The sequence below is a fragment of the Tyto alba genome, unplaced genomic scaffold, assembly GCF_018691265.1.
Source record: "Tyto alba isolate M040663 unplaced genomic scaffold, T.alba_DEE_v4.0 Super-Scaffold_1, whole genome shotgun sequence".
Classification (NCBI taxonomy): domain Eukaryota; kingdom Metazoa; phylum Chordata; class Aves; order Strigiformes; family Tytonidae; genus Tyto; species Tyto alba.
In genome coordinates, this window is record NW_024881261.1 from 15,064,820 (window position 1) to 15,082,918 (window position 18,099).

At 53.9% G+C, this 18,099-nt stretch overlaps 2 protein-coding genes across 5 annotated transcripts in view; both read right to left on the bottom strand.

The window, feature by feature from the left end:
- The window catches only part of WBP1L (WW domain binding protein 1 like), a 60,276-nt gene extending 52,435 nt beyond the window's left edge, over positions 1-7,841 (bottom strand). The window contains exon 1 of one of the 3 annotated variants that reach the window (XM_042788154.1): positions 7,755-7,841. In XM_042788154.1, the coding sequence (XP_042644088.1) occupies positions 7,755-7,841 (87 nt within the window). The remainder of the gene's footprint in view (positions 1-7,754) is intronic. The other 2 variants (XM_042788171.1, XM_042788160.1) reach the window with 2 other exon arrangements.
- A 3,411-nt stretch (positions 7,842-11,252) lies between these two features.
- Positions 11,253-18,073, bottom strand: SFXN2 (sideroflexin 2). Of its 2 annotated transcripts, XM_042791994.1 has the most exons (12): positions 17,917-18,073; positions 16,792-16,964; positions 16,365-16,535; positions 15,197-15,295; positions 14,965-15,040; positions 14,802-14,887; positions 14,044-14,104; positions 13,906-13,972; positions 13,275-13,324; positions 12,920-12,969; positions 12,636-12,683; positions 11,253-12,231 (listed from the first exon to the last, which is right to left on the bottom strand). In XM_042791994.1, the coding sequence occupies exons 2-12, from the start codon at positions 16,950-16,952 to the stop codon at positions 12,132-12,134; spliced, it is 969 nt and encodes a 322-aa protein (XP_042647928.1). In that variant the 5' UTR covers positions 16,953-16,964; positions 17,917-18,073; the 3' UTR covers positions 11,253-12,131. The 2 variants fall into 2 exon arrangements, 1 of the variants encoding a protein (XP_042647928.1); XR_006165251.1 differs by lacking the exons at positions 11,253-12,231; positions 12,636-12,683 and having other exon boundaries at positions 13,275-13,972.
- Positions 18,074-18,099: the final 26 nt, after the last annotated feature.

Here is an 18,099-nt window from a genome sequence, read left to right on the forward strand (position 1 = left end):
AAAAAAAAAAAGTCTCTAGTGGACAACCTGTTGGTCATATATGTGTGCTAGGACACAAAAGAAAAGAATTCTGCCCATTAAAAAGCCTCTGCACTGTCCAACAGGCAATGCTCAACACCTTTTACACTGGGAAAACTTCAGATGGCTGATGAGATGCCTGGCAAAACACACTTTGTAACTGTTTCTACAGCTTATCAGCCTTTTCCCCTACAATTTGCTGTTCAGCCAGCAGGAGACAAAAAAGAAAAATAAAAGTAGTGCTGTAACCACTGGAGCTCCATAAAGCTGAGCTCCCGTCAGTTTCTTCCACAAGGCTGATTGGCTTTGCAGGCCAGCAAACTGTGAGCTCCAACTGAAACGTTTCCAGAAGCTAGGGCATATATCAAGTCAGTCAATCACACACTGCAAATTTCACAGTGCTTAACAAACTTGCAACTGTAGCTTCTCACTCAATGATGCTTTCCTGTTTTGTTTTTTGTTTGTTTGTTTGGGTTTTGTTGGGGTTTTTTTGTTTTTTTTTCTTTAAGGTCTCTCAGTGTCTATGTTTTCAGGAATTCTGTTGAAATCTTATATATCCTCAAGGTCTCTTCCTATCAAATTCGGTTCAAGTTGGACAGTGGCTTCAAAAGTAATTGGGAGACAGACACAGATAGCGGCACAAAGCTCACATCCTTCTGTGAACTACCTCCTTCGCATTAACAAAATCCACTTTCCTGCTAAAGTCACTGTGTCCCACTCCAGGACTTCTGGCAAATCAGTATATTGACAAGCTCCCTCAGCCTCAAGTAGAGCCAAGATATGGTTAGTTTTTGCTTTGATCATGATCCCTTCCAGATCTCAAAAAACAAAAACAAAACCCCATGGACCTCTGCTCTTGAGTTGCCTCTGAAATTTCTATCACTGCCTTGCACACACCAGAACGAGAGATAAAATAAAAACACATCACCTCTAGAAGTAATAAACTTCTACCTCATGGCAATGAAGAAAATTAAGGAGGAAAAAAGGGAGAATCCTTTTCTTCACTGGTAGTAGTAGATCCTTCCTTTCTTGAGGCAAACTCCTTCCTCTGCTAGTCCTAAGGACTGCACTCAGGATCCTGAGGTCTTGAGCGGCCATGAGAAAAGCAAAGGTCCCTGTTCTTCCTTCTCCCCTAAACCCAGTACCTTACAGCTTGTCAGTAGTGGTAGCTGCTCCCAATACCCACCTACACCTCTGCAACCCATTAGCAGCAAGAGGCCAGCTGCATTTTAAATGGCAAAAGCTCTGTCCCCTGATGTACTGGGGAATTCTTACATTCTCAAGCAGTCACTTGCTAATAAGCTGCCAGTGCACTGTCAGTGGTTGGATTTGTTTTACAATATCCTGGCATAAAAGTGCTTGGGAAGAAGAAAGAGTCAGGAAACTGCATCTAAATCTCCTACACAACCCAGCTCTCACATTGTTTTTTCTCTTGCCGGTTTGGACCAACCTCAGGTGATGCCGGGTGGATGGATACTGGCTCAGCGGAGGAGATCTGCAAACCAGCAGCACCACAAGCCACCTCCATGCAAAGTAAAGTCTCTCCTTTCTATCTGCTGGTGTTGTTCAGGGCACAGCATGCCAGGGAGCACTGGCCACGCTGGCATTAAATGGTTTGGACTGCTGCATCAATCTGTCAGCATCATCTCACTTTGCACCCAGCAAGCTCCCTCATGCAAAGCGCTCCATTACAGCTTCACAAGCCATTGCAAAGACCCTAGTGGTCATCTAAAAATAATACTGGGGGCAGCGATCCCACTGATAATCAAGTTCCTGCTTGTCCAAGCAGATAAACAGCAGGTCTCTGCAGCACCTTGAGCAATCAAATGGTATCTATGAAGTCACGGAAAAGCATCATTTGTGACTGCCATGCCAACACAATTCTTGTCACAGGCAAGGTATGGGCATGCAATTCCTGCTTGGCAAGACTGTTCTCTCCAGCTGGCTGTTATTTCAGGTGCATTTGTTATGTGCACTGTTCACAGGCTCAGCCATGCAGGCAATCAGCTGTCAAAAGTTCCGCTGCCACAGCACCCAGGTGTTGGCATCTCAAAACGAATCTTCTTAGCTGTGGGTTTTCTAATAACACAAGACAGCAGGGAGGAGGGACCTGACTTCCCCATCAGCATCTCTCCATGAAGTCATGCAGGAGTACTGTCCCACACTCCATGCTTGCTTTTTCCCAACTCAGAAGCACAGAGCAAAACCTAGTGCAATCAGTTTGTCTTGCAGTGTGCAATGAGCATCTCTGCCCTGCCATGACTAATGGCTCTTCCAAGATTGTCACTGGCCCTGCCTCAGAGACTGCTTTTGAGAGGTCTCTGACATGCCAAGTCCTTTTCTTCATGTTGCAAAAGCAGCAGTGCAACCCTGGCAGGAGCAGCTTGCCTGGTAGTCTTGAATTCATGAACCCCGTGAAACAAATGCAAGACAGAAGCGTGTACAGCCATAAAGTCACCAGTTAAATGCATTAACAAGCTGAGAAGATTCCTATGCAGCTAACCATAAAGGGCAAATTCTTACCCTGTACCCTGTAAAAAAGGGCAACTCCAATTAGAGGAACATCCCCAAACCCAGTACCAAATCTGCACATTGTCAGGAGACAGAACAAAAGGCCACATGTAGCTCGGCATTACTAAAACTGCAAGACATGCTTGACAGGGAAACGTTTGCATAGGCACAACCACAAGCAAAGGGCACAGCACAGACAACACTGGATAGAGAAGTAATCCAAAAGATCACTAGCCCATCACTAGCTTTTTGCCAAAAGCTAACGTCTCTTCAATCCTGCCAGTCCTCCCAATATAACTTAAAGGAGAAAAAAGGCAAAAAGAAAAGGTGGGCAAATTACATTTACTAAATATACTGCCCATTACCTTGGAGAATGCCTACGTATTTTCAGATTACAAAGAATTTCAAACCGTTACCTACATTAATCCCTTTCAGATACCATAGAAAGGCAGACAAAGATGAACTTCAAGATAACACTGGGTTAATACAGGCTGACAGAACTATATAAAAGAGCATAGTTTCCACTTTTACTAGCAGAAAAGTGACTGTTGAAGCTGCTTAGGGGAGTAGCACTTCTAGGAATCAAAGTGAGGGGTCGATGGGTGTTTTAGCCAGGGTTGAGTAACTGCCTTTGAAATGTGGCCAAACACTGAGCACATCCCATCCCTCTGTCTAGAAGGGCCAGTGCCAGTGTCACCACTTTGGGCAGGATCCCTGCAGCCCAGCAGCAGCTGCCTAGCAGCACTACACCCAGAGAAGCCACCGCTTGAGGACAGCCAGTACTGGATGCTGCCTCTAGCCTGATGAGGCTGACCTGCCCCAACCATGCCTGCCTTTTGAGGCTGGGAGGATGAAAAAATCCCCAACCATATCAAAACAACTCTAGAATATGAAACTTTCCAAGTTTTCCCATAGCATAGCACAACCCCACAAAAGCTGCCCAAGTTTATTCTTAAGGTAGTGTTATATTTTTGCTAATTAATATTTGGAGGGTGGCAGGGAAATTCTCAGAAAGGCAATGACCAGTCCCAGTCACAGAGCTGCTTTGACTATCCTGAAGAAGACAGCCACACTCCTCCCCAGGATGCATCGGATGCTTTCAGACCAGGCTTTCCATCTGCTGCACAGCTGCAGAGATGCAAGGAGAAATTCTTACAGCATTGTGTGTAATTGTGAGGGCAACTCACAAACAAAAAGAATTTTAAACAGCGGGAAAGCATGCTATACAGACAAGACAGCGGAGTTCATGGTGGTATAATCATCACGGTACGAGCAGTCCTGAATCCAATCTGTGCAGTTATTTAGAGGTTCCTGTTCTGAGCAAGTACAGGACGTACTTTGATCTCTGCTGCCTCCTGCCAAAACTGGGGAAATTAGCAAGCCAAAAACCAGAAGTCACAGACAAAGATATCATGGCAGACAAAATATATCATATGGTTATACAAGCAGCTCTCGTCCTAAATGACCTGATGCATTTCAGGAGACACAGATGTGCAGTTGCAACTAATTACCTTTACCTTAATCAAAAAAGTTGTCTTAAATTTACAGATAAGGAAATGAGCCTCTCTTGCATGAGGATAATTGAAACTTTCCTGTTCAGTTCACAAACTGCCTGAAGTGATGCTCTGAAAGGGCCCAAATGCAGCCAAACTCTTGGATGAAGTGTGATAACTCCATATTGGTGCAATCAGAGCTGTGGTCACAGCTAGAGCACAGCCTTGGACAGAAACTCTGTGTTACGGGGGTGTTAGCCACAGCGACAGTCACGCTGAGTTCTTCCTTAAAGCAAGGATCCGTCCTCTTTGTCACATACGATGAATCATCCCTCAAGTCACAGTACTTCAAGCAAACTCTTTAATTTGGGATGAAATCGGTCTTTAAAAACATGCTTCTGTCAGATTTTGGCTCAAAACCACCTTATTAGAGAAAGATGGATTCTGCAGACTTGTCACATAGTTAGCATTCACTTAAATCTCTTGTTTTTAAAGAAAACAACAGTTGAGAAAACGATGTGATAATTAAGCTGCAGGCGTGGGAAGCAGACAGATAGTTAAGGCGGTCAAATAACCTTTACTCTGCCCTGTAGAGACAAGCTACACTAGAGAAGTTATTAATATTCAAAGTTTTTCATTACAAATTTGATCAAACTCATTTTAAAATATATTAATTTCTTTCTTTCTCCCTCATCTCCCTCTAACCAAGAGGGGAGCGCCCAGCTAAGGTCTGCAGTTAAGGCTACATATCTACAGTTGCAACTGAACATAGCTAGATTTCTTCTTCCTGTGACGTTTATCCCGATTTTATCACATAATTGCAATATTTCTGCCCATAATCTATTGATAAATCCTTCAACTCCAGTTAACAGAGTTTTGTACTCTGACTACAAGTGAAACTGCAAGGAATAGTCATGGAGACAGTTAAACAACTTGGACTCAGGATGGTGATGACCTAATTATGTTCATTCTCTCCCATCCACCACCCCAAACAAGTCTTAGTTAAAAGAAAGGTCTTTGAAGATCTTCAACAGCCTGGACTTATTTTAACCTGAAAAATCAGAGCCTCCTGCAGAGTACAGCGTGTTCTCCGGAATGTTTGTTCAGTGTGGCTAGGCAGTACAGCTCCACCTCCTGAATTATTTAGAGCACACATTTCCTGCAGCACCTCCCAGCCTTAGACCACCAGGTCTGCAGGACAGTTTTGACAGGCTAGGAGGCATGGACCCTGAACAGCAAGATCTCCCTGACAGCAGAAGGAAGCAGGGCATGGCAAATCTCTGCAAGGTATATGGAAGTAAGCAGCAGTCACGAGAGGCAGTAAGGGTAGCAACAGTCTGGAGAGGACAAGAGGTAAATGCCGTCAGGGTTCCAGCTAGAAACACAGGAACCCTTGGTGCAGAGATCTTCCAAGTCCAGCACTAACCTATTGCAGTTCTTCTCTACAAGCCTATCAGCTCTGAGGAAATCAGGCTCTAAGGCAACACCAAAGCAGACAAACTTTTGTTACATACTCATTTCCAAGATCCTACATTACCACTGTCATTTCTGAGTGGGTAGCTTTCAATCTCTAGTATGCAGTGAGATAATACCAGCCTTTTGATAGACAGAGTCTACATTTAAGATCTAAAATAAACTGCGAGTTTTATATAGACAAACTATAAAAAGAAAATGAGTAAAAGATACACCCATACCTAAGTGCTCTAAAGAAAACATAGGCCGACAAAGCTCTTCTCCCCCACTCTCATGTATTGTGCCACTCAAGACTTAATGTTTTAGGATTATTTCTGATGCACTGACTGGAGAGGACATCCACAAGTCATGTATGCAACTATTTCATGAGCTGCTTAGCTGTATGATTGCTTCCACGCCGTCCTCCTTTTTCCTTTCCTCCTTTTCTACTTCCTATTCACTTCTACCAGCTCCTTGACTAATGTATAAGTTGTATAAGGCAGAGAGCATCTTTCACAGTCTTCAAAGCAGGTATGGTATTTTTATTAGCATGTATAAGGTTGAAGGCTTTCACAACTTTTGTACAGATAATCCTCCACCTGACCACTTCTCACAGCTGGAATACCACAACAACCAGAGAGCAAAACGGACCTGAGATGTGCTTATATACACTTAGTTTATGTACCTCAGCTCACAGATGAAATGGAGCAAGCACTAGGACTTCCATCTGTTAAAGGCAGTTGAGACAACGCGGAAAGCACACAGTTCAACACAGTCCTGCACCTGGTGCCCTAGGACATCAGTGGCCAAACTTTAGCCTCAGTGCAGCTGAAGGAAATTTGGGATGACACTAGCAACAGGGAATTACACGGCTTTAAAAGTAGATCTGGTGTTCTCAGCACCCTGAAAATAAGGAAATTCAAAGAGGGAGGTAACATCTGTAGTCACAGACAAACTCCTGACCTCCTCCTCCTCCTGCAGAAGCATTGGGAACTATTTCAGTGGAACTCTTCCAGAAGGGACACTCTCCATCTGCACTCCTGTGACACCAAGTACCATGCAACCCACAGAATCTGTGACCTACACAGTCACAGATCTGCATCTCACTGGCTCAGACCTTCAACAACTGCAAACTACAATTTGTACCTTATAAGCAATGCACCGCATCAAATCAGAAGCCATCATATTCGATCTATGTTCTACATAGGGCGAGAAAGACATCTTGACTCCATGAACACTAAGATGCAGGTCACGCACAGGTTGTTTGGCTTAGTACCATCCTCTCTGAGTGACACCGAGCATACAGATCAAGGTGGGAGAGGTTTACAGGCATCTACACTGGGGGACCCAAGATCTGAATGGTACACATTGCAGCAAATTCAGGAAACAGAGTAAAGAGATGAAGAAGAGAGAATAAACTTCATTAAAACCTTTCCAAGCATGAAAAAAGTAGTAAGCGGGTAGTCAGAGCCTACAAAAACAAGGCCTAGTTCCCCTCATCCCAGCTGAAACACTCTCCCTTTTCCTTCCCTCTGAGCAAAGGCTTGCACTGAACCTCCTCACCGCAGTTCCTGCCATGGGAGGACCAGCTCACCTGGCCTGTGCAGCACCACACAAGTCCCATTTCCCTGCCAACTGAAGTCCTCTGGCCAGCTGCCCCACGGCCACCCTTCAGCCCATCCCAAACCTCCTCCAGCCCCATCCCCTCACAGGCCACCTTCTTTCCTGTCACCACTCCGAGAAGACACATGCACCCCCATCCACAGACCCCAGCGCAGCTGCCAGCTCAAGCCTCCTGCCCTCACTATAGCCATCTTTCCCATCATCTCCAGTCAACCACCACTAAACATCTTTCTTCCTCATCCTGCTGCCACACCTTTCTTCCACGTCCCAAAGCACCTCCAAGAGGCACTGCCACCCATACCTAGATCCGTGCAACACCTCTCCATCCGCACGACACACGAGCACCCCAAAACTCCGGTCTCTGCATCTCCTCCAGCTTCACTTAAGCCAAGGGGGCTCCCCAAACCTTAGGCAGACCCCCAAAAGCCTCTTCCCCCAGCCCCGGGAGCCCCGGGCACCCCATGCACGCTCCCACCCCTGCCAGCACAGCCTGACCCCCTACCCCAAAGGCCACCTCCCTCACCCCGAAGGGCACATCCCCCCGCGCTCATACCGCTGCCCCCCCAGAACTGCGCGTCCCCCCCGGGACACAGCCCCCCAGCACGGCGCGACCCCAAAACCACCCCCCCCAAGTGCCCCCCCCAGGGCAGCCCCTACCTGGGCAGGCTCCACGCTGGCGGGCAGCCCCTCGGGCAGGGCCTGGAACAACAGCAAGGCCATCACGGCGCGGAGCCTCCTCGCCATCCCCCCCACCCCCCGCTCCCCGCCTCCCCAGCCCGACTGCGGCCCGGGACGGGAGCCGAGGGGGCACCCCGCGCCCCGCCCCGCCTTAGCCGGTCGCCTATTGGGCGGACGGCACGCCAGTTGGCTCGCCATTGGCTTAGTGCGCTGTCGCTTAGGGCAGAACCGGGAGGGGCGGGGTCTGTGTACAGGGAGCTGCCATCTTGAGTGTGGCTCACCGGGGAGGGAGCCTGGAGTGGCCAGAGGGCTGCCATATTGTGTGTGGCGGAACTGGCTGGGGGGGGCGTGGGGGGCTGCCCCTTGGTCCTGCACCTCCAGTGCAATGGGCCGCCGGGGGCAGAACTGGGTACGGCAAAAAGAGGGGTACACAAGCATCCTCTGGCCTGCTACAGCCTTCCTGACACCCCAATGGCAGCCAGGCACTCGTCCTCCATTCACCTGGTCACACCCGGTTACTGTGATCCCTGCTCGGTGTCCTCCCCAATGCACCCACAGACCCCCAAACTCGAACATCCCACCTGCACCTGGGGCACACTGGGGACCTTGACATGGAGAGGGTGCTAAAGTGGTGGCAGCAGCATAGGGGTGGACGCGAGGCACCCGGCAGGCAGCCACGTGTTGGTACCAGCCCTGTCAGGAGATAGGAGCAGCGTGAAGAGGATCTCCCACCATGGCTGGGTCCTGGCATGTCCCCACACAGCAGTCCCTTGCCTGGGCTTCCACCCCTGGGTGAGGTGGGGACACCGGCACTTGGGGTTAATTCCCAGCTCCAGGGAGATGACTGCTATTTCTGGGGCAGTGGCAGAGGCTTTCTACACTGCCTCTCCCAGCTCCCCAGGCAGCCTCCATGATGGATTGGCATGACAAAGTTTATCAGATGCTCAGATCACTAGTTAAGAAAAGCCAGAAAAAAAAATGATTGGCTTAGCAGCTTATCTCCGACCCTGGCATTTTTCAATCAGGGCAGCACTCGGGGCACACCTAACCTGGCTGGATCAGCTCGCCCACCTGCTGCATGCGTGGGCTGGCAGGTATTAACCCATCGCATGTGTACCTTGCTAGCTCCTCTGTCCGTAGGCAGCCAGCTCACCAGCCTCCACTGGTCTTTGGGTGAGGAGCAGGGAGCCAAGCCTGCCCACCAGCGCTGCTGATGCCTCATAGGAGACCCCCAGCCTCCCGTGCCTCCCCAGCCCCTCCTCAGGCTCTGCCGCAGCCCAACATGACGTCTTTGATCTGGTTATCATTTGAAGGAGGGTTGTAAACATGCTGGAGCACTGACATTTTGGCCACGCACAGTTATTAAAGGAGCTTTATTCCTGTTCCCAGCTAGCACTGAAATTAAAGGTACAGCAGGGAGAAGGCATTGAGTGCACCAGAGCACAGGACAAGCCCAGATCAGGTGTGACTCACTGCTGGAGAGCAATTAACACTTGCAGCTATTTCCAAACAGGGTTAAGTCCAGCTTTAACTCCTGGCAATGAGGTTTCCTTCCTGTTGCAGCAATGGGAAATGGAGGCAGGGCTGGCTGGAGCCACCCTTGGCAGAACGGGGACTTGCTGGCTGCAGCCTGGCTGCGACTTTTCTGCTCCCCAGCGAGACTAAGGCAGGCTGGGGAGTTACTGTGGTTTTGGGGAGTGCAGGCAGGCGCTGGACCATCTTTGGACACTGGAGCAACATGAGCTGTTGAGATGACTTGAATCTTCCAGGGGAAAGTCCAGCTATAACCTAGAAACTCTGCTGAGCTAAACTGTCAGCTGACAGATCCATGTCGATCTGAAGAGGGAATCCACTGCTATAAGCTCAGCAGGGAAGTCTGGCTTGAGGATGGCTTGCCAGTCCTTCAAGCCCAGAGCAACCCTCTTCCTCTGGCCAAGAGCAACAAACTGCACCATGTCCCACTCCCCAGGGCAGGGGAAGAACTGGCGTAAGATGGCAATATCTCTTCAGAGGTTTCCCCTGCTCCATTGCTCCTCTGGTATGGCTGGGGACAGGAAAAAAGGAGTGACAAAACCACTGAGGCTTTCCTACCATGGTCCCAACCCTGGCTTTGGGTGGCTGCTGCCCTGGCATTGCTGGCTGCGGAGTCCCCTGCTCTGCCGGGACCCCTGCACCCTGCAAATGCAGAAAGGGTGAACACCAAGAGCATGGCTGCGATGCGCAGGGGAAGGGCAGTTTTAGGATGCTGCAGCACATAATTTTACAAACATTGCTGTGCTCCCGAGCATGTCAGAGGCATCTTGGACCCAAATACAGCACAGACTGCTAGAGGTGCCTTTCTGAAAGTGCTCAAAGCAGTTTTGGGTGTAGGGAAAGAGCAACTTGAGTTAAAGAGCTTAAGAAAAGCAGAGAGCAGAGATGTCTTCTTGTGGCTTCTTCCCATTCCCAACAGGAGTGACATCTGTTTCATTTCATGTGCTTATCTATTATTTTAATTGTGCATTAACAAGAGATCTAATAATGCCCAGGGAACAGATACATAAGTTTGAACACATTTTCCTACTTTCCGCTGACCTATTATTTATTTCAGAGTTCTTGTGCAGCTTTCTAGCTGTAGCTACATGCGGTTGGAGATGTTATCCTCTGCCTGTTGCAGCTTGGGCAGAAGCAAACCTGCTGTGGATACAGCATGGCCCTTCAAGAAGTACGTTTTGGGTTTGGCTGCTCTCTCTGTAGAAGCAGAGCAGCTAATGCCAGAAAGCCATTTGGTTGCAGACCCTGTGTCTGCACTTGGGCAAGAGGCTGATGGAGGGATGCCGCTGCCCTCAGGGATGTGACGTATCTCTGGCTGGAGGGATGACCGTGGACCACCCCTTGGGCCATGAGGCTCTCCAAGCAGCCACATCATATTGCTGATTAGAAACATGCTTGTCCCACCAAAGGATGTTCATCAGCAGAGTGCCTGGTTGAAGGCAGGGACTTTGGCCCAGGACTTGGGCTAAACTCTGCGGCTCCTTCCTCCTCTGAAAATAGGCTGCAGCAAACTCGAGCCGCTCTTCTTTGGAGTGGGGGAGGCCTCGTGGCAGACCTAAATTAGCATGATGCAAATGCTGACTGGCCAAGAAGACAAACAGCACCCATGGGTATAGGAAGGATCACCCAGTGTCATCCCCCCAATTGGATGAGAGTCACCATGAGCACAGCACTGTCATTTCCCTTTGTCCCTTGTCTTGGGACAGTTTGCAGCCCCGAGAACCTCTCAGTGAAGGCTGCATGGGATTCCCAAGGGTTTCAGGGCTCATGCCAGCCCTTGCAGAGCCTCACAGCTCTTCCTCCTTCTCCTGGCCCCCGTGCTGACCCTCACCCTAGTGCCTGGTCAGTCAGAGCCCGCACCTCTCCCTTTCAAGGCAGGCATGAGACCCACATACCACCCTGCCCAGACACCCACAGACCAGCCAAAAGCAGAACCTACAGCTGTTTCTTAAAAATCACCGCATTTTATTTTTTAACTCTCCTCTTTATCATTTGCAGTGCTGCTATTCAGAGCTGGAGTTACTGCCTTGACAGCTTTGTGACTCTTGTGTCTCCTTCCCCCTGCCCAAGGGGGACCAGAGTCGAGTGTCCCCCAAAGCTGCAGGTCCTTTGTCCTACTGTGGAAACACTGAGATGGAGGACAAGGGTGACTGCTGACTCTCATGCTCAGAGGAGTAGGTAGATTGCAAAAATGAGAGCTTAATACAATTAGCTGTTTATCTCCTGGATTGTGGTAATCACAAAGTGAATAAAATCTGAACGTGAGAGCAAGGAAGGCACGGGCCAAGTATTGGTCCCTGGATTTTGGGGTGCTCCCCTGTGCAGAGGGGACAGGTCCCTTCCTACCTGCCAAGGCGTGATTCAGCTCTTGGTAAGAGGCCACTGTGGTGGTTTAAGGCAGCAACGTACTTTGGTCCCTGGTGCAATGGCAGAGCAACCGCTTTCGGAGGTAGGACTGTGCTCTGAGCCCTGAGGGAGAGAGCCTGATGCCTAGCAGGGCTGAGGCTTAGACAAGCTGGGCAGATCCTCCTGCACAGGGCAGGAGGAAGGCACAAGAAGTGCAACCATTGCCTAGGGCAAGAGGGACGTAGGGAGGCAGGGACATGGCCAGCAGCAGATGGGGGTAGGCTCAGAAGAAACCAAAGTGCTGCAAGCTGGGCATGCAGAGCCAGATCCTGCCTCTCTGGGGGAAGGAGGCATCAGAGATGGTGCTGGGCTGGGATGCAGATCTGGCTGGACTGTGCCTCTGAGCCCTGCTCAGGGGATGTGGGGCTGGTGGTGGCAGGGGGCTGGAGGGGTGTGAGAGCTCCTGAGGTAGTCTGTTCACAGTCCCTTGTTAAAATAGACGTATGGCACTTTGTCCCCATGTTTGGCCACGATGCTGTCACGCAGCTCCAGCTCGAGGTCAGCCAGTGCAAGAGAGCTGTGGGGAGAGGGGATAGACACTACTGAGACCTGCAATCCTCCTCCCTGACCACTGGTCAGGCCACCCTCCCCATTGCCATGTGAGGTCCCCTGCAGTCCCTCAGATCTTGCAGGCTCAAGTCAAGACCCACCACCCATCCCTGGCATCCACTGTTCCCAGTGCTGGGGGTGAGAAAGTTGCTTGTTGGGGTTGGGACTCCCATTGCTCCCAGCATAGAGCTCACAGAGCAGGGGAGGCACGCACACTCCTGCTGCCCAGGGCACCAGCATGTACAGGCAGGCACTGCCTCGGGCTGAAGGGTGGGTGCCCATCATGTTCTCCTGGGATGGGCAAAGAAGACTAAGGGGAGGAGGAAGGCTTCCGAAGTCCTGCACAGGAGGGGAAAGCAGTGGGACATGTACCATCTCTGTGGGAACAGGGCGCAGGCTGCTGGCACCATGAACAGGAGGCTGTGGGAGAGAAGAGTTGAGCATTAGTATTGGGGATTGCAGCCCGTTTGCCCTCCAGCCACAGGGATCTCAGCCCAAGAGGTGCTGTTCATGCCCCATGACTTCCAATAACTGGGGAAAACCCAGGCTGAAAGGCAAGCAGCTTTGCAGTCCCCTGCTGGGAAAGGTATTTTTTCAAGCATCCCTCAAAGCCACGCTCCAGGCACCCACAGGCATTTGAGCAGTGAAATACTTACAAGCCCCCGCAGAGCAGCACCTGCAGAGGCCCATGGAGAACCCGGATCCGCTGCAAGGGAAGAGCCCAGAGTGAGTCTCCGGCCTCACAAGCCCCACTCACAGAGCGGGAAGACTTCTCCTCTCCGTGGGGCTGAATGCCCAACACCTCTGGGGTGCCACCAACCCACGACACCCTCCCGCAGCCTCTCCATGTCACCCAAAAGACCTTTGGCGTACTGGTGACTCAAACAGGTGGCAAAACAAGCCGGGCTCTGCCACCCCCCCTTTTACCCCCATTGTCTTGGTGCCTGGGGAGCAGGGCTGGGGCACTACAGGGCCCAAGGAAAAGCCATGGCAGGAGAAATATGGGCTCACCTGCATGAAGGGGAATTTCTCCAGTTGCTCCATGATGATGGGCAAAATAACTAGGTGCAGAGAGAAAAGGTCAGGGCCCCCCTGCAAGCTAGCCCACAGGGCAGTCCCAGCAGGACCATCCTCCTGGAGGCCATGACAGTGGCTAGTTGTGCTGGGGGGCCACTGGGTGTTTGCTCACAGCAGAGGCCTGGCACAGGACCCCCATCCATCCATCCATCCATCCATGCATCCATCCATGCACCACCTGGGCAGCATGGCCCATGCTCCTCATGTTCCCATCCCTTTCGCCAGGCTTGTGGCATGGCAATGGTCTTGCGAGGGCGAGGCCATGCCAGGCTGCGAGGTGAGGGACCAGAGAGCACGAGAGGCATTCTTGTGAGGCCCAAGTGCTGTGGGAGCACCCCACATCCCCCATTGGCTGTGGGTTGGGATGAGAAGGGCTGGGGGCTCAGAGGACTCTGATGGGAATGGAAGGATGGGGAGACCAGCTCTGTCAGTGAGATGAGACCAAACACCACCTGGGATGCAGGGCCACACTCCTTATTGGGGGAAACTGAAGCAGGGGAGGGTGAGGCAGTGGGTCCCGGGGGAGCCCCTGGTCTGGCCCCCGACCCTCCTGCCCTGCACTCACTCATGCCTGGTGCCGCCATGGTGATCCTGGAGAACACAACCTGTGCAATGCCTTTCGCTGCCGCCCTCTGCAAGCAAAAGCAGCAGGTGAGCCACTGCCACTCCATGACCCAACCAGGACCCCCATCCCCAGACTCACCCTGGAGCGACCGAGCTCGTTATTGTCCCCATCTGTCACCGTGACCCCATTGATGATCTCCCTGGAGGGGACAAGCAGCTGTCAGTGGGGGCCAGGATGGTCAGGGAAGTGTGAGGACACAGCAATGGGGTGAGGGGGTGCCAATGGGGTCCCCTGTGCTGTGTTGGCACAGCAGCCCCTGCTGCCCCCAGCCCTGTCCCCAGGGCTCCAAAGCCTCGGAGCACTGTGGTCCCCAGCCCAGCCAATGCTGCCATCTTCAGGGCATGGCTGCGAACAGGGTCTGGCCGTTTGGGGAACAGACACCCGCTTGGGACCCGCAGCCGAGCCAGGGGACAGTCCCTCACAGAACACCCCAGCTCCCCGTGCCATGACCTGTGGGGGACCCTGAGCAGCAGACACGGGTCTTCATATGGGCCCCCTGGACATCATGAGCTGGGGCTCTCCCATGACCACACGCACAAAACCTTTGGGTCTGAGGGACCATCCAGCCCAGACCCCAGAATGGCTATCCTCAGCCCCAAATCCCCCTCCTGCTCCAGGCAGAGGCTGAGCCACCCCACCCAGCACCCTCCACCAGAGACCCGGCACTGCAAACATGCAGACCCTGGCTCACCTCCCTCCCGTCCTCCTACCCCCTCCAGCCCCCGGGATGGGAAACCACGGCAGGACAACCCGGCAGCCCAGGAGCCCGGCTGCCACCAGCTTGCCTTTGGAGGGAGCTGGGACCCTCAAGCACCCCAGCCACGCGTGGCACTTACTGTTGCCGCATCATGGGGATGTTGACACAGTTGGCAGCAGCCACCGCTGCAAAAGGGACCCATCGGGCCAGCAAGGGGGGTGCTCGCTGCGGGAGACGGGCTGGTGTCAGCACGGGAGGGCAGGATAAGGCCAGCTGCCCCACCCAGCCCTGGCCCGGTGTACCTTGGTGTAGAGGTTGAGTCCCACTGCAGTGGCCAGGGCTGTACTGGTGGCTGTGATGTAAGCCACCCCGATTTGCCTGGACAGTGATTTCCAAAGAAGGGAGAGAACAGAAACACCAACTTCAACTTGATCCTGTTCCTTTGGTGCCCAAGATGGGGCACAGGGGGTCTTTAAGGGGCATCCAAGGGGGTCCCGACACAGAGGGTCCTCATCCTGTGTGGGGCACGCTCACCTCAGTGAGATGGGGGAGGCAGCATTGCGGTTGGTGTAGTTGACGATGGCGTTGAAGGACTGGTTCACCCACTGCCAGAAAACCACAGCGGGCACCGTGCTGCAGAGGGAAGGGATCAGGAGAGCACCCGAGGGCTGTGCCCGTGGCCAGGCATGGCAGGGACAGCCAGGATGCCCTCAATACACTTGTCATGGTGTCTCTAAAGGGAAACTGAGGCACAGCAGCAAAGCCATGAGCCAGTGGCAGAGTTGGGAAATGACCTCAGGAGTCCTGGCTGCCATGGGGCTTTGAGGAGCACTGGAGGGGGCCCAGCCATGTGGGGTGCTCAGCCAGGGGCGGGAGACCCAGCTCTCAGCAGGGCGGCAGCCACCCTGCTGGGCTGAGATAAGCCTTTGTCAATGGGAGTGGCAAGGAGGTGGCACAGACGTAGCTCTGGGGGTGACCTGGGCTCCTCCTGGTGTCTCAGGGACACTGAGGTGGGGTGGGAGGGGACAGGGGGAGATATGGGTCTGAGCAAGCTTTGGGATGAAGGAGGATAGAGATGGCCTGGAAGGAGAGTGACCCATCAGCACTGGGAGATCCCCCACCCAGGCCGAGGCTGGACCTCACCAGCAAACGGCAAACCAGTCCAGCAAACAGGGATGGGATGGGAGGAGGATCCACTGGGAAAGGCAGTATATGTCCCACACAGTCTCTGTGCCTGTGACAGGATTGCTTCCCATCCCCCTGCCCTCCCAGCCATTTCAGAAGCAAAATGCAGGGAGCTGTTGGCATGGGCTGGGGACACTGGAGCAGCCTGGCCTGGGGACACATTTGATCCTTGGTTTCCATGTTTGTTGTGGTCCACAGAGCAAGACCAGCAGCCACTGAGAACTGGGCTGTGTTAATCATTACAGGGGCTCTAGGAAGAGCTGAGCTGAGGGTGAAGCGAGACCATCCCCAGCCATGCTGGGAACTGGGAGGATCCGTGATGCTTCCACCACAGGCTGGGTGCTGGGGACGGGGCACAGGGACACGGGGCTTGGCCACGGGATGCAGGCAGGCACAGCTGCCGTGGGCATGCCTCAGGCAGCAGCCAGCCCCAAAGGAGGCAGACTGGCCATACCCCGGCCACCAGGGACCCCTTGAGGGGCTGGGGGCTGTCAGAGCTGCGTCCCTGGGAGCTCACCGGTAGAACTGGAGCATGCAGCCGGTGAGGGCCATGCCCCCTGGCACCTGGAAGGACATCCTCCCAATGAGGTTCATCTTCTCGCCGCTGTCAGGGTGGAAGGCCGAGTCGTACAGCTTCTTGGCGTAGAGCAGCTGCTCCCGGCTGTTTCCCGGCGGCACCAACCCGGCCCTGCAAGCCCAGAGCCCGTCGGGGAGAGCCACACAGACCCGCTGGCACCTGGCACGGCTGGGGCACAGAGCCCCAGGCGCCAAACATGAAAGGCAGATGAAACATCTCCCGCGAGGGAAACTTGTCACAGCTTGAGGCTCCTGGAAGAAGCCTGGGAAACTCCCCCAAAACCACCTCCGACTGATGTTACATCCCAGCACAGCCGCTTGGGAACGCTTGCCTCCGCTCCCCGTGGCCCCGCAGAGCGGTCAGGTACCTGCAGCCTTCCACCAGCGCCTTGGCTCGGTCCAGCTCCTCCTCCGGCACCAGCACTGTCCGCGGGTCAGTGATGTTGAGGAAATGCTTCAGGCGTCCCATGAAAGTGCTCTGGTCCCAGCGCGGGGCATCAATATTGAAGACCAGGGGGGCGGTGGCCATTTTGGTGTGGGTCTGGGCAAGGGGAAAAAGCAGCTGAGGAAGATCCTGCCTCACCTGCCCACTGAGTGCAGGCCTGCGACGGCCACAGGAGTGGTTAACCGGGTGAGAGCTGTAGCAGGTTTATATTTAACGGGAAAGTTGGACTTTCAGCAGCCCTGAGCCCGGGAGCCTCCTGCACCCCGGCTGAAGGCTGCAGCGAGGCCACTCCTTCACACACCACCCTGCCTCCATGGGGTCCCCCCACTCTCACTGCCACCTCTCAGCACCCTCTCCTTGGGGTGGGACTGTGCTGCACAGCACCGTGGAGCCCAGCGCGCCCCCTCCCCAGGGCTGCACAGCACTGACTTGTGAGCGCTCCCCACTGGGGCCCGACACCGCACCACCACCCCGCGAGATGTGCACACAGCGTGGCACCGCGTCCTCGGCACTGCGCTGTGTCCCCAAAGGCACTGCGTGTCCCCAAAGGCACTGCGTGTCCCCAAAGGCACTGCGCTGTGTCCCCAAAGGCACTGCGTGTCCCCAAAGGCACTGCGTGTCCCCAAAGGCACTGCGCTGTATCCCCAAAGGCACTGCGCTGTGTCCCCAAAGGCACTGCGTGTCCCCAAAGGCACTGCGCTGTGTCCCCAAAGGCACTGCACTGTGTCCCCAAAGGCACTGCGTGTCCCCAAAGGCACTGCGTGTCCCCAAAGGCACTGCTTGCCCCCGCGGCACAACGCGGCACCCTCCCTGGCCCTGCACTGCACGCCCTCCGGAGCACAGGCGGCAACACCTCTGCAGCGTTCCCGTGCTTCGCCCCGCCTCCCACATACCGCGCTGCACACCCCCAGTGCACTACACGGCCCCGCACGCTCCCCGCAGCGCCGGGCACTGCACGCACAGCACCGCACGGGCCCCCCCCGCGGTGTTGCACGGCGCTGCACGGCCCCGCCCCACGCGCCGCGGCGCAGCCCCACGCGGCCCTTACCTGCAACCCCCAGACCCTCGTCGCGCGCCGTCGCCTGCCCACGCGGCCCCCACCCGCCCCCCGGGGCTGCGTTGCGTGGCCGCCCTCAGCCAATCACAGAGGCCCGAGCGGCCGCGCCCATCTCCCCTGCAGCGTTGCCCCGCCCGCCGCGGCTGTGGTAGCCCCCTTGTGCGCGTGCGCAGT